Source organism: Aptenodytes forsteri, unplaced genomic scaffold (genome assembly GCF_000699145.1).
Source record: "Aptenodytes forsteri isolate BGI_AS27 unplaced genomic scaffold, ASM69914v1 Scaffold8, whole genome shotgun sequence".
NCBI lineage: Eukaryota > Metazoa > Chordata > Aves > Sphenisciformes > Spheniscidae > Aptenodytes > Aptenodytes forsteri.
The window spans coordinates 6128118-6147101 of record NW_008796218.1 but is presented as its reverse complement, the minus strand read 5'-3'; the positions used below and the strand labels follow the sequence as shown (position 1 = coordinate 6147101).

Below are 18984 nucleotides of genomic sequence, written 5' to 3'. Positions count from 1 at the left end.
ATGTCCTGCAAAATCCAGTGAGCACCTCAGAGTATCATGTAGGATTTGCTGATCTGTGGAGAACAATGATATGTCTAGTGTCAAATGGCTGCCTTCCCCTTTTCCAATTTCAATACAGTGTTAATAGAAATGTTGTTTTAATTTGCCAGAGATTTTCACTTCAGATATGGGAAATCTCACAGAACTTACACAGATTTTTCTTGTTCATTTGTATAAGAATAAAGTTGAAAAGAACATGTAAATCATTGAAGTTAATAAAAATCATAGCATTTATATTGTTCATATGATCTAATAGTCATACAGAATGTTATCTTCAAAGCAGGTTTCAAGCTTTTCTAGATAAATCTTTGTTTAACACAAATCTTGTGTGAAGAAAAACAATTGGGTTGCAATAGTTAATTGCAATTCTGCTTCTGATGTCTTTCATAAAACTCTGAAATCAAGGGTTTATAACAGTGTCTCTTAGACATAATATGTATCTAAACACAGATATCTGTAAGCGAAACAGAATGCATTGTTCTGGGAGGATAACACAGCTCACCAAACTCATGGTATGGAGAGATGTCCTGAGGCTCTTTGTTTGCTTTTATGTTTTTGTCTAATTTTGATAGTGCACTAATTTTCAAAGGAAAACTTGGGAGAGGGAAAAAAAGGCAAAATATATATATAAAAAAAGAAAATTTAAGTATCCTTACAACCAAGTATCACTGCAGCTGAGGTATAAAGTCAGACAAGGAAGGTCGTTGCACCAAAATTGCAAATAATCTGCTTTCCCAGTTCAATCTGTAACTTGAAAAAAGGTGTCTGATCATCCAGCCAAAGTGAACCCAAGGTCGACGGGGGAGTGTAGTTTCACCGGCTTCAGCAGGGGCTGTTCCCAGGCATTGTGGCAGGCAGGCACTGGCCACACAGGCCTCAAATTCTTGGTCTGTGCAGGAAGGAAGGCTCCCACTCAATTGCATATTGGGCCCTGAATGGGGCTGTACACACCTGTGCTCTTTTTCCACTGCCGGGCTTGTGAAGGGGCTGGGCCACAAAAGGACCCCATGGCACTGGAGTCTGGCCACAGCAGTACTGTCCTACAGAGGGCTGGTCGCCTCCTGACGGTACCGGTGCCAGGATGGGAGCAGGGTGTTTGGCAGCATGCGGGGCTGACTGCAGCCCTGGGCTGGATTTAGCACAGCTCTTTAGCACACACTCCAAGCACCACATTTGGAAAGGGTTTGGACGAAACAGCTGTTAAATGAAGGAGGAGGAGTTTGAGCCTTAGCATCCCTCTTGGTTTTGAAGACAGATGTAGTGTAGATGGAGACGGAAGTTCTTGAAAAGTGAGACAATCTCTTTTTCCAGACTAGTAAGAGGAACCTGGGCTGTCCTAATTGATAAATCCAGTGAAAAAGAGGAAAACGATCATGATGGTGCACTTGGCCAAATTAGTCAAAACAAGGAACAGTTGTCTTTACAGAAGAATGTGAGTGATGAAAGACCATGAGATAGTAAACCTTGGATATTATTTATCAGAAAAGCAAAAGGAGTCCTCTGTTTTAAAATGTTTATCATCCTGTTTCTGATAGCCTGCATTATTTTCATCTTCCTCAAAGCCTTTTATGCTCACTGTTGTAATACCTACTGCTAAGACAGACTTGAGAAGTACAGATATCTTTACTTCCAGCCAGTTCATTTGGTCATGGTTTCAGCAGATGTTTTTGACCATTTTATCTCCTGAGATCTCTGTTCAACTTTTGTTCGGTTTAAATGCTCCTTTTTATTTGTGTTGTGAAGGTCGTTGGGACAGGGATATGACACACACATGGCCCCCAACTCCAGCAATATAAAGCATCAAATAGTGACTGCAGAAAAGGAGATATGTGTTGGGCACATTACAACTGTGTGCTGCCAGTGTGCAGGAGCACTAAGGGACCCGGGGCATAGCCTTGGTTCATTACTACTTCCCATTTGGGCAGCTGGTTTTGTTTGGTGAGGATAGTAGTTGTGCTGCAAATTACATCAAGAATGAAATTCATATCTTCATTTATGGTTATCTGCCACTTCCATGGACTGGAATGCAAGCTATGTATATAGGGTCAGCTTTGCTTTAGTTAGGTCTTTACTATGTTGCAAGGAGGAAGGGGAAATTTGCACCAGTGAATGCCTCTGTTGGCATTTGGTGTCACTAGCTATTGTAAGTCACCAGCTTGTGCTTAAGTATCTTTTAATGTTCTATTTCAGTGAAAAGCATTTCCAAGAGAAACAAAGGAAAATGCCTGGCTCAGACCCACTAACTCTTGTATGGCCTTTTGCTCTTGAATGTTGGTTAAAAGATCACCATTTCAGGTCAAACCACTAACCGCTTTGAAGCTTGCTTTCTCGTCTTCTTTAGGTTTATCATCTATATGGTCTGTCTAATGTCGGAAAACTTAGCTGTGATCTTATTTATGTTGGCCCATGTGACAAAAGAGAGAAGAAAATAATAGTCCTCTCTATCTGTAAGAAGTTCCATCTGCTTATTTCAAAACTAGATTGCCTGCTCTGCGTCATGTCAAACAGAAAATGACCTTAATGCAGGCACCCAGTGTAAACAGCTGGGCATGCTTCATGAGGCTGCTCGCGGCTGGCTCCAGCTCAGCACAGACTGCAACGTGACTGCTGCTGCCACGGCCAGGACTCTTCCAGGAGCTCTTTCCTGGTGGACCTCTGCTGGTATCATAGTGTGGCAGGGTTGCTTTTCTCGCTGGTCTGGCTTTTTCCTGCCCTCTCAGTTGAAATGGAAGAGATGCCCAGGGCAGAAGAAAATGTTTCTCCTTAATACAAATTTCAAGATGTACCACTGAGACGTGATGCTGACCTGGCCTGTGATCATGGGATTTGTCTTGATCTTTCTCTCCTTCAGCTCACCCTGTGATTCAGGCAAAATCCCAACAATATAGATCCCTTTTGCCATGCTGAGTCTTCTTTCTCCTTTCCAGATTTGTTATTTCTTCCTTGTCTCTGTGTTAACTGCATTCACAAACAGGCTCCATTTTGTAACTGGAAATTGTATCATTCTTAGAGTGCAATCGAATCCTGTGGCTTTAATGGTAGTGAAGAAATGCATGGCAGAGGAGAATTAAACTTAGATCTGCCATGTGTTTAGGCACATGTGGGTCAAAAGATGCTTCAAAAGTGTATGTGGTGCTGACATGTTCTATCTCTTTCTCTCTTGTGTCTTACTAATGGATCAGATCCTGGATGAGGTTGAAAGGAGAAGGGGAATATCTGCTGCCTTAGTTTATCCATTTATGAGGAGTCTGATGGAATCTCCTTTTCCTGCACCTGGAAAGACAATCAAAGTCAAAACCTTTCTGCCTGGAGCTGGAAACGAGGTAAACAGCAACTGCAAACATTAAAAGTCAAGGCCTCCCCCCTCACCACTCCAATATCAAACAGCAAAAGAAAAACAGGAGGAGGCATACGGATACTGCAAGGCATGTGACGTGGCACTCACTCAAAATGAGCAGTGCAGGAGCTGCACCAGTGTTGATACGCTAATGCTAGTTCCCGTTGATGATTATAAGCCAATTTAGTGTTATGTATTGTTACTTTACATTCATTAATAAGTTGTGTTTAAGAAAAAAACACAAACACCACAAATGTCCTAGTATGCCTGGCCTAGTGTAGTTAACAGACTACAGTGTTGCTGGGCTTTATCACAGTGATAACAAGCAAGTCTAAGTTTCCCATGCTGACTGTACTTGAACAGTTCAGCAGCTGGTTGTTTTTGCAAACCTCATTACTGCTGGTCCTGGCCTTCGTAGGAGGAGTGACCAGCAGCATTTAAATGGCTCTTTTTGGCAATAAATACCCTTTAATTGGCCCTCAAAGAGATAGTCTATATTTGGAAAAGCATGTCATATAAAAGTTTTTGTGTGTGTGTGCACACATACAATAGATTTAATTTCCTTTTATTACTGACTCAGTAATTATGCTAGCATTATACAACATACGCCTTACTGGGAAACGGCAATATTGGTGCCTTGCTTAAAAAGTTTTTTGTAACTTGAGGCTTGCTAGCCATTTGCCGTTTCAAACTCTGCTCTCTGCATGTCCCTATGTAAGTATACAGTAGCTCCACTCAGATGGGCAAGCATATAGAGGAAATACATTACTGCAGATAGGAATAGAATTTGGCCCAGTTAGTGAAAGCAGGAAAAAAATTCCCCTCTAGGGTTATTTTACACTCCTTAGGGTTAGTTTTACAGTGCTATTACTGTTTTTACATTGAATTATATTTTCTCCAAGTGTAACGCCACTGCCTTCAACGGAGTGGGCCTGTAGTGTCACTTGGTATGAAATGTAAAGGGTTCCTTGTATAAGTGACTTGCAAGGCATGTTTAAGTCACAAGCATTTTCTTCTGGAGAAGCAAAGGAAAACTGAAAGGCTGATTGGCCTAACAGTGGTAAGATCTGATAATGCTTTTTCGATGTGAATATATCTGGGAACCATGGATCTGCAACTTCTCTATCCTCTGCTCAAGCTTCTGAACTCTCTCAGAGAAAAACATTGAGATAATTCCAAACAAACAAACAACTCTCTTCTGGCTGAGCTTTGCTCTCTGTTATGCTAGTACAAACTCGTTATTTAAATGGAATGCACTGGCTTAATTAGGAACAGAATCTTGTCCTTCCATTGTGGCTTCTCTGGCCTAAACAAAGATAATGATTAATTGGGAAGTAGACAGTATATTTCTTTGTGATGAGCAGACTGAAGCAGAAGGCTTTGCCAGGCAACTGAAAACATCCATGGCATTTGTAAAAGCTGCCGTAACTTGCATTGCATCCTACCCTGCAGCAAGATTTTGTGTGGGAAGTTTTGCAGTAGAACCAGCTCCTCATGATTTGGCACATAAACATGATTTGAGCTTGCAATCCCAATGCTAAGGAATGGAAGTGGGCACCTTTACTGAATATGAGAAAGAGGTAGGCAGGCAGCATTTCCCAAGGAGGTATTCATGGTACACCGTTGCTCTGCAATTTGATTCTTACTGCTATTTGGGGCAACAGCTGAGTGATGGGTATCTAATACTCTGGCACCATAATGTTTCTGTATTTCAGGCATAAAAAAAATGAAATCTGTACACAAATACTGTTCTAACAGTGACTTTCTTTTTACAGTCCTGTGTTACTGATCACAAACAATATTACAACTAAACTGGTATGAACTGGTTTTGTTTCCAGTACCTTGTGGTCTTCATCATATCCTTAAAACAGTGTGTTTATGAGGAATTTTGTAAGGACTACTCCAGTTTAAACCCAATACAATATGCTTGTGGAATGTGGTGTCGTGTGCATGTCATGTGCATGTCATGAAAACATAAAAGTGGTCTAAAGCAATAAAGTGACGGTGATTTTTGGACATATGGAAAGAAGGAGATGTATATATGTTCCTGTTAATATGTCTTCAGAGATTTCAACACAGCTTCAAGTTGGCCAACTTTTCCCCTTTCCCTTCTGTTTCCTCAAATTCCTCAGTAGTTCATCATTTGCTGTCTTGCACTTCATATTTTTCTCCCCCTGTTACTCTCTTCTTCATGTTATTTTTCCCTCTTATTTTTTCTGTCCTCCGCCTTCAAGTTCCACATCTGAGCATGTCAATTGCAGAGTAAAAGGAAGATATAATAAAGGAATCAAGCAAAAGACATTTGAGAAAAGGAAGGAGAGGGCCTGAGGTCATGGATGAAGTATGAAAATTAGACTTTAAAGGGATGTCACAAGTCACCATCTAAGACCTTGTCCTGACTCCCCAGTTAAGTATATATATATGCATATCTTTATGACAAAAAAAGGTTTTAAACATTATCTAGTGAGTTATGCATCATAGAACAGTGAAAATGAAGTAAATTTGGTTTAAATTTTGCCCAGCCTTTACATTCGGTCCCTGGCTCCTATCTAGATGTGAATTTGAATTGCTAGCCAAGTTTATAACCAAATTTACCTTGTCTTTATGGCTGTTTTAACCCTGTAAGCTTCCAGCCCCCGTGTTTCCAGTTTGTTACTTGCTTCATACTGTTGACTCAATCAAGCTTTACATCTCTGACAGGGTGTTTAGAAGGCAGAATTATGCTTCCCTCGGAAATGACAGCAGATTTAATGTGCACAACTGTATTCCAGGAAGAAGAATGACTTGATAGTGAATTGTGTAATATGCCATCTCTCTGGAGTGTTGTGCCTCCAGCCTCAGTTTGCAAAAGAGGATGGGGGTCATTCTCTGTGTCCCCTCAACAGGAAAGCATGGAGCGGTGCTGGAGGGCCTGGACTGGGGTGCCGGGCACTCCTGGCGCTGTCAGCCCTGACCAGTGATGCTGACTGATGTTTGTTGGATGTGTTCAGGTCATTGAGCTGCGGCGGCCCATGGACTCACGCCTGGAACACGTGGACTTTGAATGCCTTTTCAAGTGCCTCAGCGTTCGTCAGATCATCAGGATCTTTGCTTCTCTCCTGTTGGAGCGGCGTGTGATTTTTGTAGCAGATAAGCTCAGGTAAGTGGCAAAGGGACCTGAACCACACGTTCAGGACAGTACTATCTTTGGATACAAAAAGCTTTATGAAATGTCCAGAATGGTTGTCAGATGTGAGGATCCTCTCACTGTAGGATTTAATTAATTTTTACATCAGTGGAAGTTATTTGCATTAGGGGGGGCACACATTTGCTAGCGGTCGCTAGCTACAAGCCACTTGTTCTGTCTTACTTTCCCATCTGTAAAATGGTGATACCAATACTCACCTGCTTCATAGTCAGCAAATGTTTGCACAGCGTTTTGAAGCAATGTAGTCCTAGCAATATTTCATTTCAGGTTTTGGAACAGAGTATTCATAAACAGTAGCAGAGATTGTCACTGAGGTGCTTCCCCTTGTGGCCATGCAGCGCAGCCAGGCAGGGAAGTGGGGTGCTGAGAGTTCACCTGGTTTGCTCCATGCAGTACAGAGAGTTTATAATGGGGCTAGGTTTCAAATCCTGCGCTACCAAACCCATCCAGTGGGAGTGTTAAGAATGCTATTGCGGTCCATCCCAACTAGTTAGGATATTTTTCCTGGTGCTCACATGACCCAAAAACATTTCCTTTCCGAAGCTCCATCTTGAGCTCCTTGCTACATCCTTTCAACACACCTCTTCCTTCCCTGCCCTTTGATTGCAATCTCCCCTCCTTGGCTCCTCTGAGGCATGAACTCACCCCAAGGTGTAAGGAGTGAGAGCGACAGGTCACACATGGCCTTTACCAAGGAAATGGGAGCTCTGTGTAGGCTGCACCCCCTGCCCTGCAAGAAAGAAGCATCCCTTTTTTAGATGCTTGTGTAATCCATATAGAAAAGCGTGGACATTGTGAAGAAGACGTTCTTTGCTGTGGCATGATAAATAATAAAAGATGGCAAATAAAAATAAAGACACTAATTTATTAGACTCAGGAACATCCAGCGTCTTTTAAAAGGACACAAAAGACTGTATGCGTGGTTAAAAACACAGATGGATCTACCCAAACAAACTCTGTTAAACACTTTATCAGCCCCGACCTTCTCTGAATGACCGCCAGAAATAATAGCTGCACTTAGTGGCTGCCAGTGTATATAATAGCAAGAATACTTTGCATAGTAAAAGCTTTACAACCTTTAGGGGAGAATTTCTTAAAGCTGCAGACCCTTCTCAGGTTATAAAGTTACTTCCTTAGCAGTCTTTTTTGTTGTCTAGAACAACAGGAACGTTTTATTTCATCTCTTCCCTTGTCAGTAACCCTTAGTTTGAATGACCATTTGGGATGACTTAATTTCACATAAACTCCTGGTGAGAATTGTGTAGCTAGTCCAGGATTTCTGCAGTACTTTAGTAGATACGTGAGTCACACCATGAATATTGGGGCAGGTGGCTTTTGAAAATACTGTTGGCATGTTCCTTCTCACTCTTTTTCTACAGCATGCTTAATTACATCGTTCTGTTTGTTTCTATTTTACCGTTCATTTAGCAGAATTAGTGGCACCCACAAGTCTGACTGTAACTCAGAATGACGCAGGTCTGTGTTCCTTCAAATGGCACAATGATTTGAGTGGAAAACCACACAAATGGTACAGAGAAAATGAGGGCTGTGCTGTGCTGCCGCCAACTGTTGCTCTGCTTCGGAGTTCCCAGTTACTCCTTTGTAATGTTGTCCTGGTTTGGCAAAGTACCCCGAGCCTTGATCCATGGACTGTGAGGATGGCTTGCTGCAGGAGACATCCTCAGCCATGAGGGCTGGGACAGAAAGCAGCCATTCCCTGGGGCGTTTCTCTGGGACAGCTGGCCTAGCCAATGTCATATAATGCTTCTGGACGCTGCTCAGAGAAAAGAAGCAACAATTAAAACTACTTTGACAGGCTTAAGGCAGCTTGGCTTGGAAAACAGTCATGTTGCCGATGCTGAGGGCTTCATCAGGCAACCAGGGTTTTATGCACATTGCAAGCCTGACTGGAAGCTAACAGCTCAGGCTTGCCTCTGCAATTACCTTTCTCCTGATAGCTGCCTAGTCCTACAGTTCTCAGAGCAGAGGATAACAGAGTCCTGCTTAGAGGCAAAGTGCTGCTGCTTTCCCTTTTGGCACACAGAAATAGGGCACCAGGACCAACAGGAACCAGAAATGATAAAGATCCCTTTCAGTAAACACATATCGAAACATTGCGCTCTCCTGCAAAAACTGTTCCCTGTTATTTCTGTTGTGAGAGCGAGCCATCGGGTTAGGGGCCATTAGCACATACTTTGAGAAAGGAGAGGATTCAGATGGATCCAAGAGGCTTATGAGGTTTTGTGGTTGCTCCTGTAAGAAGGGACAGAACCTTTATTACAAAAAGGTTTATATTCATATACTTTATTATATCCGCATGTACCCTTTATTATATGCATATACTTTCTTTTGTTTAAAAAGAGTATGACAAAATCTGATGTGGTAGATAAGGCCCTGGATTAAGACTTGTGAATCCTGAGCTCTCCTTCTGAACCCTCCAACCTGCTGTGTGACACATGCTAGAAATGTAGCTCCTCTTTCTTATCTTTTGTCTGGTCTGTCTGGGATCCTAAACGCTCCAGGACGGAGACTGCTTCTCGCTCTGTGTGTGCATGCAGCTCTGCTTGATACAGTGTGGCCCCTCTCAGCATGGGGATCTAGGAGGTACTGTAAAATAGAAACTAATAATGAGTACTTTGACAAAGGCCTAGAGAAAGTGACAGTGGATTTAAATTCAATACTTACTGAGGTTTTCATGGTTTAAATGGGGATGAAGTCTAAAATGAAACACTCTGGGTTTGAGCTAATAACTGTCTCTCTTGGAACCTTTGCCTTGCCTGACGTGAATTTTGTTTATGGGCATCACGGCTGAAACTGAAGGAGTTTACCAGTAATGTGGAAAAAAGAAGTGAAATATCTTACAGGTCCAGTCTGTGGGCCCAAAGAACGAGAGCAGGAAATTAAAAAGATTTTACAAGGGTTTGATTTCTGCATGTACCCAAAAAATAGCTTAGAAACAAGTGATGTTGAGGTTTAGGCTTCAAACAATGAGATGCAATGGGCTTTTGTGGCTGCCTGTTTAACAGGTCTCCAAGCAATAAATGATTTCACACATTATACAAGTTTGGGAAAGTCACGCCTAGTGAAGTGAGATTCATTCAATAAATCGTTATTTATGGTTCTTATAGTGCCCAGAATGTGAAAATTTATAGTCCTTGATCTTTGCACAGAAGAAGTTGCCATTTTTCAACACAGAAAGTGATGCTACCAGCAATGAGGAAACAATAGTAAAGTTTTGAATGACAGGACTGTGAGGTTGCCTTGGTTAGATATGTGCAGTTAGGTTTGGGGTTTTTTTTCCCAATAAGTTGCTTATATATTTTTTCTGCTTGCAACTGGGTGAATAAATCCCTGCGGCTATTTGCTCACCTTCAAAAATGAATTTGAATCTGCCTTTCAGTATTTTGCTTTCCATGAACAGTCAAGAAGACAACAGAGAAATAAAGATAACAATAGAGAAACTTGGAATAATAATAACAACTCATAAAGACGGAACTTAAAGCTCTCATTCCTTAAACATCTGCTGAAAGCACAACTGAGATGGTACGTCCTATCCCAGTTCCAATCCCCATCCCAGCTGGGAGCCCCTATTTATGTTCCCGGCATTCTGCCTGTTCACCCCAACTCTGAAACAATCCCATGACTACCAGCTGCAAAGGGAGAGCTGCTCTAGTGCAGTCCTCTGGGGTTTGAAAGGCTAGGCAGCAGATGCAAAATCAGTGGGTTCTGGGGCTCGGGGAACATTGGCGTTGCTGCAGGCACAAAGGTAGCAACAGAAAATAAATAGAAAGCAAACGCTGGAGGAAAAATATTTCTCTGCTTGTTTTAGTTTTATGCTGGGGAAACAAATTTGTGGACATGTTTGCTGAGGAGGTGATGTATCCATGCGTGTGAGAACAGTCTCTTTGCCTTTTCCCCCGAATGTTTGGAGAGGGGGAAAGGAAGGCCTTGGGCATCTCAATGTGCCTTTGTTATAACTCAAATTTTTATAAATAAAAAACACTCTTGCTGTAATCCACTATATTGTGAAGGACTCCGAGCATATTTTGCTTACGTTTCACATGTGGGTCCAGTCCAACGCCAGCCTGAGTCAGTGGGAGTGTTTGGATGAGGCTTGTCTTTTGCTGTGGATCTAAATCCTAGAATATTCCTTTCAGTGGCCTTTCTGAAGCTTTAGGGGCTGTGGAAGGCTTCTATAGAGTCCCTGCTCTTGTAAAAGACAAAATAACTTTTCATTGTTGTGAATTTTGTTTTTATATGAGATATTTCAGCTACTTCTCAGTGAAGCAGGAGCATGGGCCTCAAGGAAGAAATCTCTGTTGACAGCAATGGGTTTTATGCTCCTAAACCATATAGGTGAACTTGGAAATGTACCCCAAGGCGAAGGTGGCCAGGGCGTTTCTTTAAGTGGCAGTGCCAGCTCATGAAGTTCCCTCTCCTGCTCCCCTTGTTTGCTCCTGCCCTGTGCCACGCTCTCCCTCACCCAGGAGGCTGTGCCGGCCTAGCCACAGTAGGAATTACTCATTTTGCAGAGTTTCTCCAAACTAGATGGGCCCCTTGGCCAGGTCACACCAAGAGCCTCCTGTGCTGGGAGAGAGGCAGAGGAGGGTGCTGGGGCTGGGGGTGGGCAGGAGCATTGGGATGGGCACACTTCAGGGTGGTGTTGCCACTGAAGGGTGTCTATCATGCACCATCCTTAGGTGTGAGCCAGATGAATTTACAATATCTCATGAGATATTGTAAATTTGTGAATAAACCCACAAGTTTTTACCTGTGTGCAAGGGAGATCTGGGGGAATGAGGCTGAGGCAATGCTGGATGACAGCGAACTTCAGTGCAGCTAAAGCTCCTGCACATCAGTGTCTTCCTCCCTTAGGGATGGCCACAGATGTCTTTGTCTTCCGAAGGAGAGTTTTTTCCCCACATGTTTTTCTGCCCCGCTGCCAGCACACATCCCCTGGCCCAACATGGACCAGCAGTCTGTCACCTGGTGTGCTGCAGCCCCGTGAAACCTTCCTCTGCAGCGCTCGCCCCATGAAGTCAAGAGGTGCTGTCGCAAGCAGAAGCTAGGCACCTATGAGGTGGGAAGACTTTATCCTGTTAAGGATAAAAAACTTTTATCCTGTTAAGGACAAAAACCTCCTTACCCCTCCCCAAAGTATTTTGGACTGCCAGGAGGAATCTGTCTTCCAGCACAACTGTAGAAAGTCCAGGCTGATCCCAGACCTGACCAAAGGTTATGGGCTCCAGACAGAAACACTGACTAATACAGGACAGAAGCATAAATATGTAAATACTGGGGGAAGTCATCCCGCAGGCATGTCTCTGTTAACTTTGTGGAGCAAAAGAGGAGCAGAGCGTACTTGTATTCAAGGGCAAAGGCTTTCAGAACAAACAACGGCATTTCCCTAATCTGACAGACAGAGACAGCTTAGGGCTGTCCGTGTTACACCCGGGATGTTCGGGGAGTGTTGACACTTGTCCTCCATATTTGAATCTGTTGTTCTGGGAGTCATGAGGCCACGCTAGAAAGCAGCACCGTTAGCAGTTGAGAGGCAGCCTGGTCCCCGAATCATACATAGCATGATCTTGTAGCTCAAGTTAAAATATGCAAATTTAAATAGGAGATAAGTGGCAATGTTTTAGTAGTAAGAGTAAACTATTGTTCCTCAGCCCTGTAGCAAGGTCAAGTGGAAAAGCAAGAGTAGCTAAACTTTTGGGCAGATTACTAAAGTGAAAGCTCATTCCCTATTTCCTTATTGTTTATTTTTTATTAACAAAAGTAGGATATAATTCTTACAAACTAATCACGGCAATGACAGGCCTGATCAGGCTCACCTGCTGCCTGGGAATGTTCCTTTCCAGTAGTCTGTCATATCGTAACACTTGTAAAATCTGCCAACCTGCAGGTTAAAAGGTAAAACCACGTGTGTTAGGACAAAGAGAGAAAGTGTGCTCAGTAAACAGACAGTGAGCTTTGGCTAGTAATAAAGACTTCCTTTACTTTCTCCTGTCACAAAAAACTCCACAAAAAAAAAAAGGTGAGAGAAATTTGACAACAAACACATGCCAGAAACCAGCTTGTGAGGGAGAATTTACTGTTGCCAGTCTCCAACTGGTCTGTACCATTTCTGAGCACAGGCTACAGGAGACACAACTATGTCTTCTCTTGGTCACATCTGACACAGCCCTATATTGAGCTAGAAGTCCAGTTCTTTGTCTAAGGGAAAACTTTTTTTAGTTATCAGCTGTGCACTGAAGAAGGAGATGTTTAGAGATGCAAGCTACTGTACCTGTGGAATGTGTAATAGCTCCCAGATCTTATGTCTAAACCCAGGAGAAGTACAGATGGCTGACATTTCTTCTGGTATTTCTTTATCCAAAGATCTTGAAGTGCTTTCTTAATACTGTCAGGATTATTGTGCTTGTCTAGTCTGACATGCTGAACATAAGCTAGAGAATTTCTTCCACTAATTTCTGCAGTGGAAGGAATGGGCCCTTGTACAATTATCCAATATGTAATCATGCCTAGTAGACAGAATTTATTCTACAGCAGAAACATCCATCTGTCATGTAAAAGTAACCAGAGAGTTTCCATTTCTTCCAGTGAGAGCCAGATCAGCCCCCATTGAGGAGTGATTTAGAACCCGCAGACCACCCCTGCTTTATCTAAGGGACAACAGCTTGCAGCTCCCTTCATCTTTTATAAAAGAAGCATCCTCTAGAGTCTGTCTGAGTCTCTGTTACCTACCCTGCAATTGGTTTCCTTTTGTGAGACTTTGGTTTTTCTCAGTCTGCTTGCACTATGAAGCATCGCTAAGTAGAAACATATATACTTAAAAAACCCTAAACCTTCTGTAACGTATGTGATTATTTGGTCTGATGTAGCTGCAATTTCTTGATATTCTGCTTCTTTATTTTCTACCAAATATAGCTAGTAATATTCTTTGAGTAGGATGGTTTTATGCAGCCCAATCCTGCAAGATGCTGAGCGCCATGAAGACATGTCTAAATGCTAGAATTGAAGGTGTTCAATGTGATGTGAAATTGGTGGTTTAAGGTAACTAGCAGAGCTGTCTCTCAAGATTTTTGAGAGAACTTTTGCTCTTTATTCCACTCTCTCAAGAGATACTTGTATTTTGTACCACTTGGGTTACATTTCTCTGGCACTTACATTGTGTGATGACTGATGCCAACAGAGGAGCTGTACACGGACAGTAGGAAAATGTGTGTCAGGCAGAAAAGGCAGCCCAAAAAACAAAATGAACTTTCTAAGTCTCTGGCTTGTTTAAGATTCCGCAGTCCCAGAGAAAAGCAATCTAATAATGACATTTTTAATATGCCATATCACAAGAAGGGTAGAGCTTGTATGATTTTCCTTTTCCTCCTTTCCTTCTGCCCTCCTTTCCAGTGGTATTTATTCATGTCACTTCAGGCTTTGGCCATCGCTCTACAGTGGGGAAAACATCATTTTTCCACTTATGATTTGTGCAACAAAATTCTCCCTCCCTTCCCCTTCCCCATGAAAGGGAATGGGATAAGAAGACAACCATGTTGTTTGGGAATTCTCTTCTGGATTGCTTATTGGCACAATAACCATATGGCAGTAAGTTGCAACATTTTCCCAACTTGGCCTCTAGCTCCCTGCAAGGGGATTTAGATAGATTCCCTCTTTTCAGCTTTTGAATGAGAAGGATTAGAGGATTGGGATTGTTCTTCTCCTCCTTTGTTACTACCTAGAAAAATTTTTCATCCTACTTTACAGTGGTCATGTTGTTAATAGTGCAATGATTGCCTGCGAATCTGAAACCACCAGTGTGAACATGAACAAGGACTGGTGGGAGTGAAGGTCCCAGTGTGGAAAGAACAAGTAGTTGACACTCTTCTGGAGCACCTGGGCCAGAACCACTTTTGTTATGGATTTATGCTAAGAAACTGTCCTGCAGGAAGGGACTGGATAACTCTGTGGGCACTAAGGATCACCTTCCACTTTGAAATGTTGGGTTTTTTTCTTGTAACCACCTGACAAAGCTTGGGCAGGTGGCTGATGTGTCAAAGCAATGACTTTTTGCAAAAAAAAAACATTTGCTTGAGCTTTGTGGAAAGTATGGTTGAATGACAGCTGCTTGAAAAGCCAAATACTTGTTCTGAAGGGCACTTTGCAGGTCTCTTTCTCCAGGGGCTTTCATGTGCCTCTCTTATGCACAAGTATTATGGGAGCAAAAAATAATGTCTTTGTTAAAACCACAGACAGACCTCAGACTGTCTGTCACTCAGGTGTTCCAGGAAGGTGGGAGCTGGATTCTGAAAACACAGCTCTTAATGAAGTAAAATAATTTACTGATTTGTGTAAAGTTATTAACTTTTGTTGGAAATTTTGCATAAAATATCTGTCTTCCAATATTTGGATGAAAAACGACAAAAAAAAGCCTCTTGTATAGTCAAAACAAACCCTGCACTTACTTCTTCTTTGATAATAACCCCTAATGAGTTGTGTAATTATAAAACATTGAAAATCTGAATTACTTTGACTGACTGACAAATCCAGAGGCTTTAAAATAGGAATCCTTGAGTGCGCATCATATTTCAGTCCATGTCTGTTTAGCTAGGAGACATCATCCCAGCAGGGTAGATGGCAACCAGGTGCTGGCTGTTCCTGACATCACCTCCTGGCTGCATTACAGCATTGTAACACGCCTGCTCATTCCTTAAGCCATTGACCATAAATTGCAGTTGGGAACGGATTGCTGCAGCAGTCCTCCTGCATAACAACATGGGCTGCCAGGAGCATCACAGATATAATCTTTGGTCTCATTGCTGTCATCTTAGAAAATACTAAAATTTAAGTTCCTTGTTCTTAGCATGTATCTTAGCACAGTGCCCAGTGTATCAAAATATGACCTGAAGTTCTGTGACGTTCTCTGTTCTGGTATGATGGGACATTTATGGTGACAGAAAAGCGCTCCTGTCCACATGCTTCTGAACAAACTTTCATGGGGGAGCAATGAAAGGACAGTCAAGCGCCGTGACAGACCCTCGCCGGTTCTGCCCCACATTGCCCAGTGTACTCGTAACACGCTGTGGGGATGTGCTCAGGTAATTACAGTGAGGCTGCTGATGCAACCATACTGGTAGGATAAGATAGCACAAGACAGGGGAGGATGTTGCAAGCTTAAGCTAAAGGGGATGTGGTCAGAGAAGAGTTTATGGATGAAGATGTTGCCCACTCAATTTTCTGTAAAATACGATAAGGAGGGATCAGAAAAGAGACACAGACAATGATGCAAACCGTTGGGCAAGTCTGTTCCGTGAACTGTACTCGTTGACACGGCAGTGTGGCAAACCATGGCTCCATGAATTAAAGTCAGAGAAAACAAGTCCAGAAACTGGGTTGTAACCACTGTGTTTATCATAAAAAATCTCCTACCTGGAATCATCAGTAGCACAGAGGAAGTGATGCCTGAGCTCTCTGTAACTCACCTTCAGTAGTCACTGGTGTGTCCCAAAATTAACTGCATCACTGGTGCCCCACTGATAAGGAAATGCAGCACTGCTTTTGCCAGACAGGTGAGGCAATATTATGATTCCTTTATGAGAATTTTACAAGCTTGGCTTTTCTCAGACTGCACTGTAGAAAGCATCAGATAAAACCTGAAGTGTGACTCATTTCTTGCAAAACAAGGTTTGGGTTTGGCTTGTTTTCATGGGGGAAAAAACCACCATTTGAGGGGTGTGAGGGTTAAGTAGTTACACTCTTTGAGTTGTAAGCATAGTTAAAAAGATTCTGCAAAGGGTGATAACTGATAATTGGGCTGATGTGATGTGGAAAATATGCATGTCTGTGCCCCCCTCTCCCTGCCAGTGTTATCACTGAGGCCTTGTTTGCACTCTGTGAGATATCACAAAGGTCACTTGCAGCAAACGTGTCAGCATTCAAATTAGGGCATCCACTGTGACTTGACTCTGCCTTTCACCCCTGGCAAAAGCACGGTTAGGTTCTCACTTTTGCATCAGGCTGCTGCTTGCCATGTGGGGGAAGCCTGGCTCGGGAGGCGAGGCAGCAGTGGATGGACCCTGGAGGCTGATGGGCACGGTGCAATAGCAGTACTCCTGGTTTGCTAAATCAGTCACCCACCCTGGGAAACATTCACCTCTTGAATAATATTTTTCCTTTGTCAAGCTCCTGTGCAGAGTGAGGGATTTTCACCTGCTTATGGACTAAGAGTGAGTCATTAGCTCACTGCTAAGACTGGGTAATATATGTTACAGTCCATAACAGACAGGGGAGATCTCTCATTTGTGCTTTAGAGAGCTCTTTACCCAGTTGCAGACATTGACTGTAGCAGTATTTGTTGTAGTGTGTGTAATGATTAAGTTATGAAATGTTCAGAACTGGCTGCTGCATTTGAGTTGGCCTGAATGGACTTGGCTCACCATGATCCTCACATGAATTATACATGTTCCCCTCCGACACGATCATATGTACACTAGGGAATTCCCTATTTTATTTAGACACTAGGAGCAGAGCTTTTTATTGGCAGGCCTCCCCTGACATCAAGAGAAAAAGTAACCTAAAATACGCATTTGTCCCTATTTGTCCATATTTCCTGAAAAGAAGGATGTCAGTTATTGATCAGAGATACAATATTAGCTGCATACTTTAGGCCAGCTACTAAAGACCTCATGTCGTGACTCTTAGTTTACCTCTTACTTAAGTGTTTGCTTTAAAAAATAAATCACAATGCAAAACATTACTCTGGCTTTTACAGCCTAAACTCACTCAATTTTCCATGTAATATGCACCCAATACTTTGATTTTAAACATCTCATTGATTATTCTAGAGAAAGGTCAGATTTAGTAACAGGAAATTCAGAAAGTTCAGAACCCTTGTTCAAGTCATGGATGCAACCACTCCATCCTAAACTTCCTGCAGCTACCCAGATTTTCACAGATTTACCTGAAGGTCAGGTGAGGAGAGGTGCCTTGGCAGCAGTAGAGGAATCCTCCTCCCCGTGTACCCCTACACGGAGGTGGGCCCTTTACAGAAGGATTCTGCCACAGGGAGTTCCAGATCCAGGAGGTTGAAATCTAATTATTTAATCAAAAATTAAATTACATTATTAAAAGTTAATAAATATATTAATAGTATATTAAAATTAAAATTATTTAATAGCTTCAAAAATTACAGTCTTTACTTCCAAACCACCTTATAAAGGCTTGAAGGATTCTCTGTAGTTTGCTTTACCCCGAAGGTCTTCTAGAAAAGTAAAAAATTATTCAAATTTCAGAAGCTGAAACATGCCTTGCTGACAAGAGGGGCTGACTTTACAGCCATTCAGACAGCACTCTTTTCCACAGCAGTCAGGGTACTCACGGTTCAAAAGGAGCTACCATGTCTTGCGTGTGTACTTGCGGGCTGATCTGATTAAAATAGAAGTGGAAAAAGAAGGGGTCTTTGAGGCTTTGTTTCAGCAAAGTATTTCAGCACGATGACAGTAAATTAAGGCTGAAACTTGTGCTGAAATACTTCGCTGAATCAAAGCCTAAAACAGTATTTTGCCTGTCCCCTCATGCTTTGTTTTAATTGGTGAAGCCAGGCATGAACTGACGATAATTCCTGCTGCTCTGTAATAATTAGAAATAATTTTTCTATCAGTGTCCAGATAAGTTACTGTATTAGAATTACTTTGGGTCAAACAGCAATAAGCTGAGCACAAATTCTGGTGTTTGTTTTGATCATAATCTTCTGCCTCTTGCATACAGGTAAATATAACCGTTGTGGAGGAAACTTGTCTTTTCAGTTTGAAAATTACTCCTGATAGAAACTGTGTTTTTGTGTCTGTCTGCTTATCAGCAGGCTGAGCATGGTGGGGCAAGGGGGAAGCAGTACAGAAGTGGCTGAAGTGTACGAGCACTGGTTGTATTTGATTTGCATCTGTACCACGAGCGGGCTTCAAGCCTCTGTCACACATGTTCAGCTATGCTGGTGTCTGACCTTCCCTCTCAGCATCTCTGGTACCGAATGAGGATGCGTAATTGGCATCAGACAGCCTCACAGTCCTTCCATCTGCCTATAGCAACACGGAGGAACAAGTTTCACAGGGACCTAATAATTTGGCCACATGTGCATGACAGAGCTTTATCCATGTTCACATTAAATTGTTTTTCCTGGTCCTTGTGTCATTCAGCCCAGCCAGTCACTGTCTTGTCCCTTAGTTTTGCATCCCAGCCTCTTTGCCCTCAGTTCATGTTTCCTTTTCACCTGCTCGCCAGGCTCATTTTGTTGTCCTCCTCTCCCGGTTCTGCCTCACAGGTCTTATTTTTACCCCTTTGCATTTAACTCAGCCTCCCCCCTTCCCTTCCCTTCCCTTCCCTTCCCTTCCCTTCCCTTCCCTTCCCTTCCCTTCCCTTCCCTTCCCTT

The 18984-nt window shown here is 42.5% G+C and overlaps 1 protein-coding gene across 1 annotated transcript in view; it reads left to right on the top strand.

The window, feature by feature from the left end:
- ST5 (suppression of tumorigenicity 5) overlaps positions 1-18984 on the top strand; it is a 106184-nt gene that overhangs the window by 73246 nt on the left and 13954 nt on the right. The window contains exons 12-13 of the mRNA XM_009288800.2: positions 3222-3362; positions 6367-6515. Coding sequence (XP_009287075.1) covers positions 3222-3362; positions 6367-6515 — 290 coding nt within the window. The remainder of the gene's footprint in view (positions 1-3221; positions 3363-6366; positions 6516-18984) is intronic.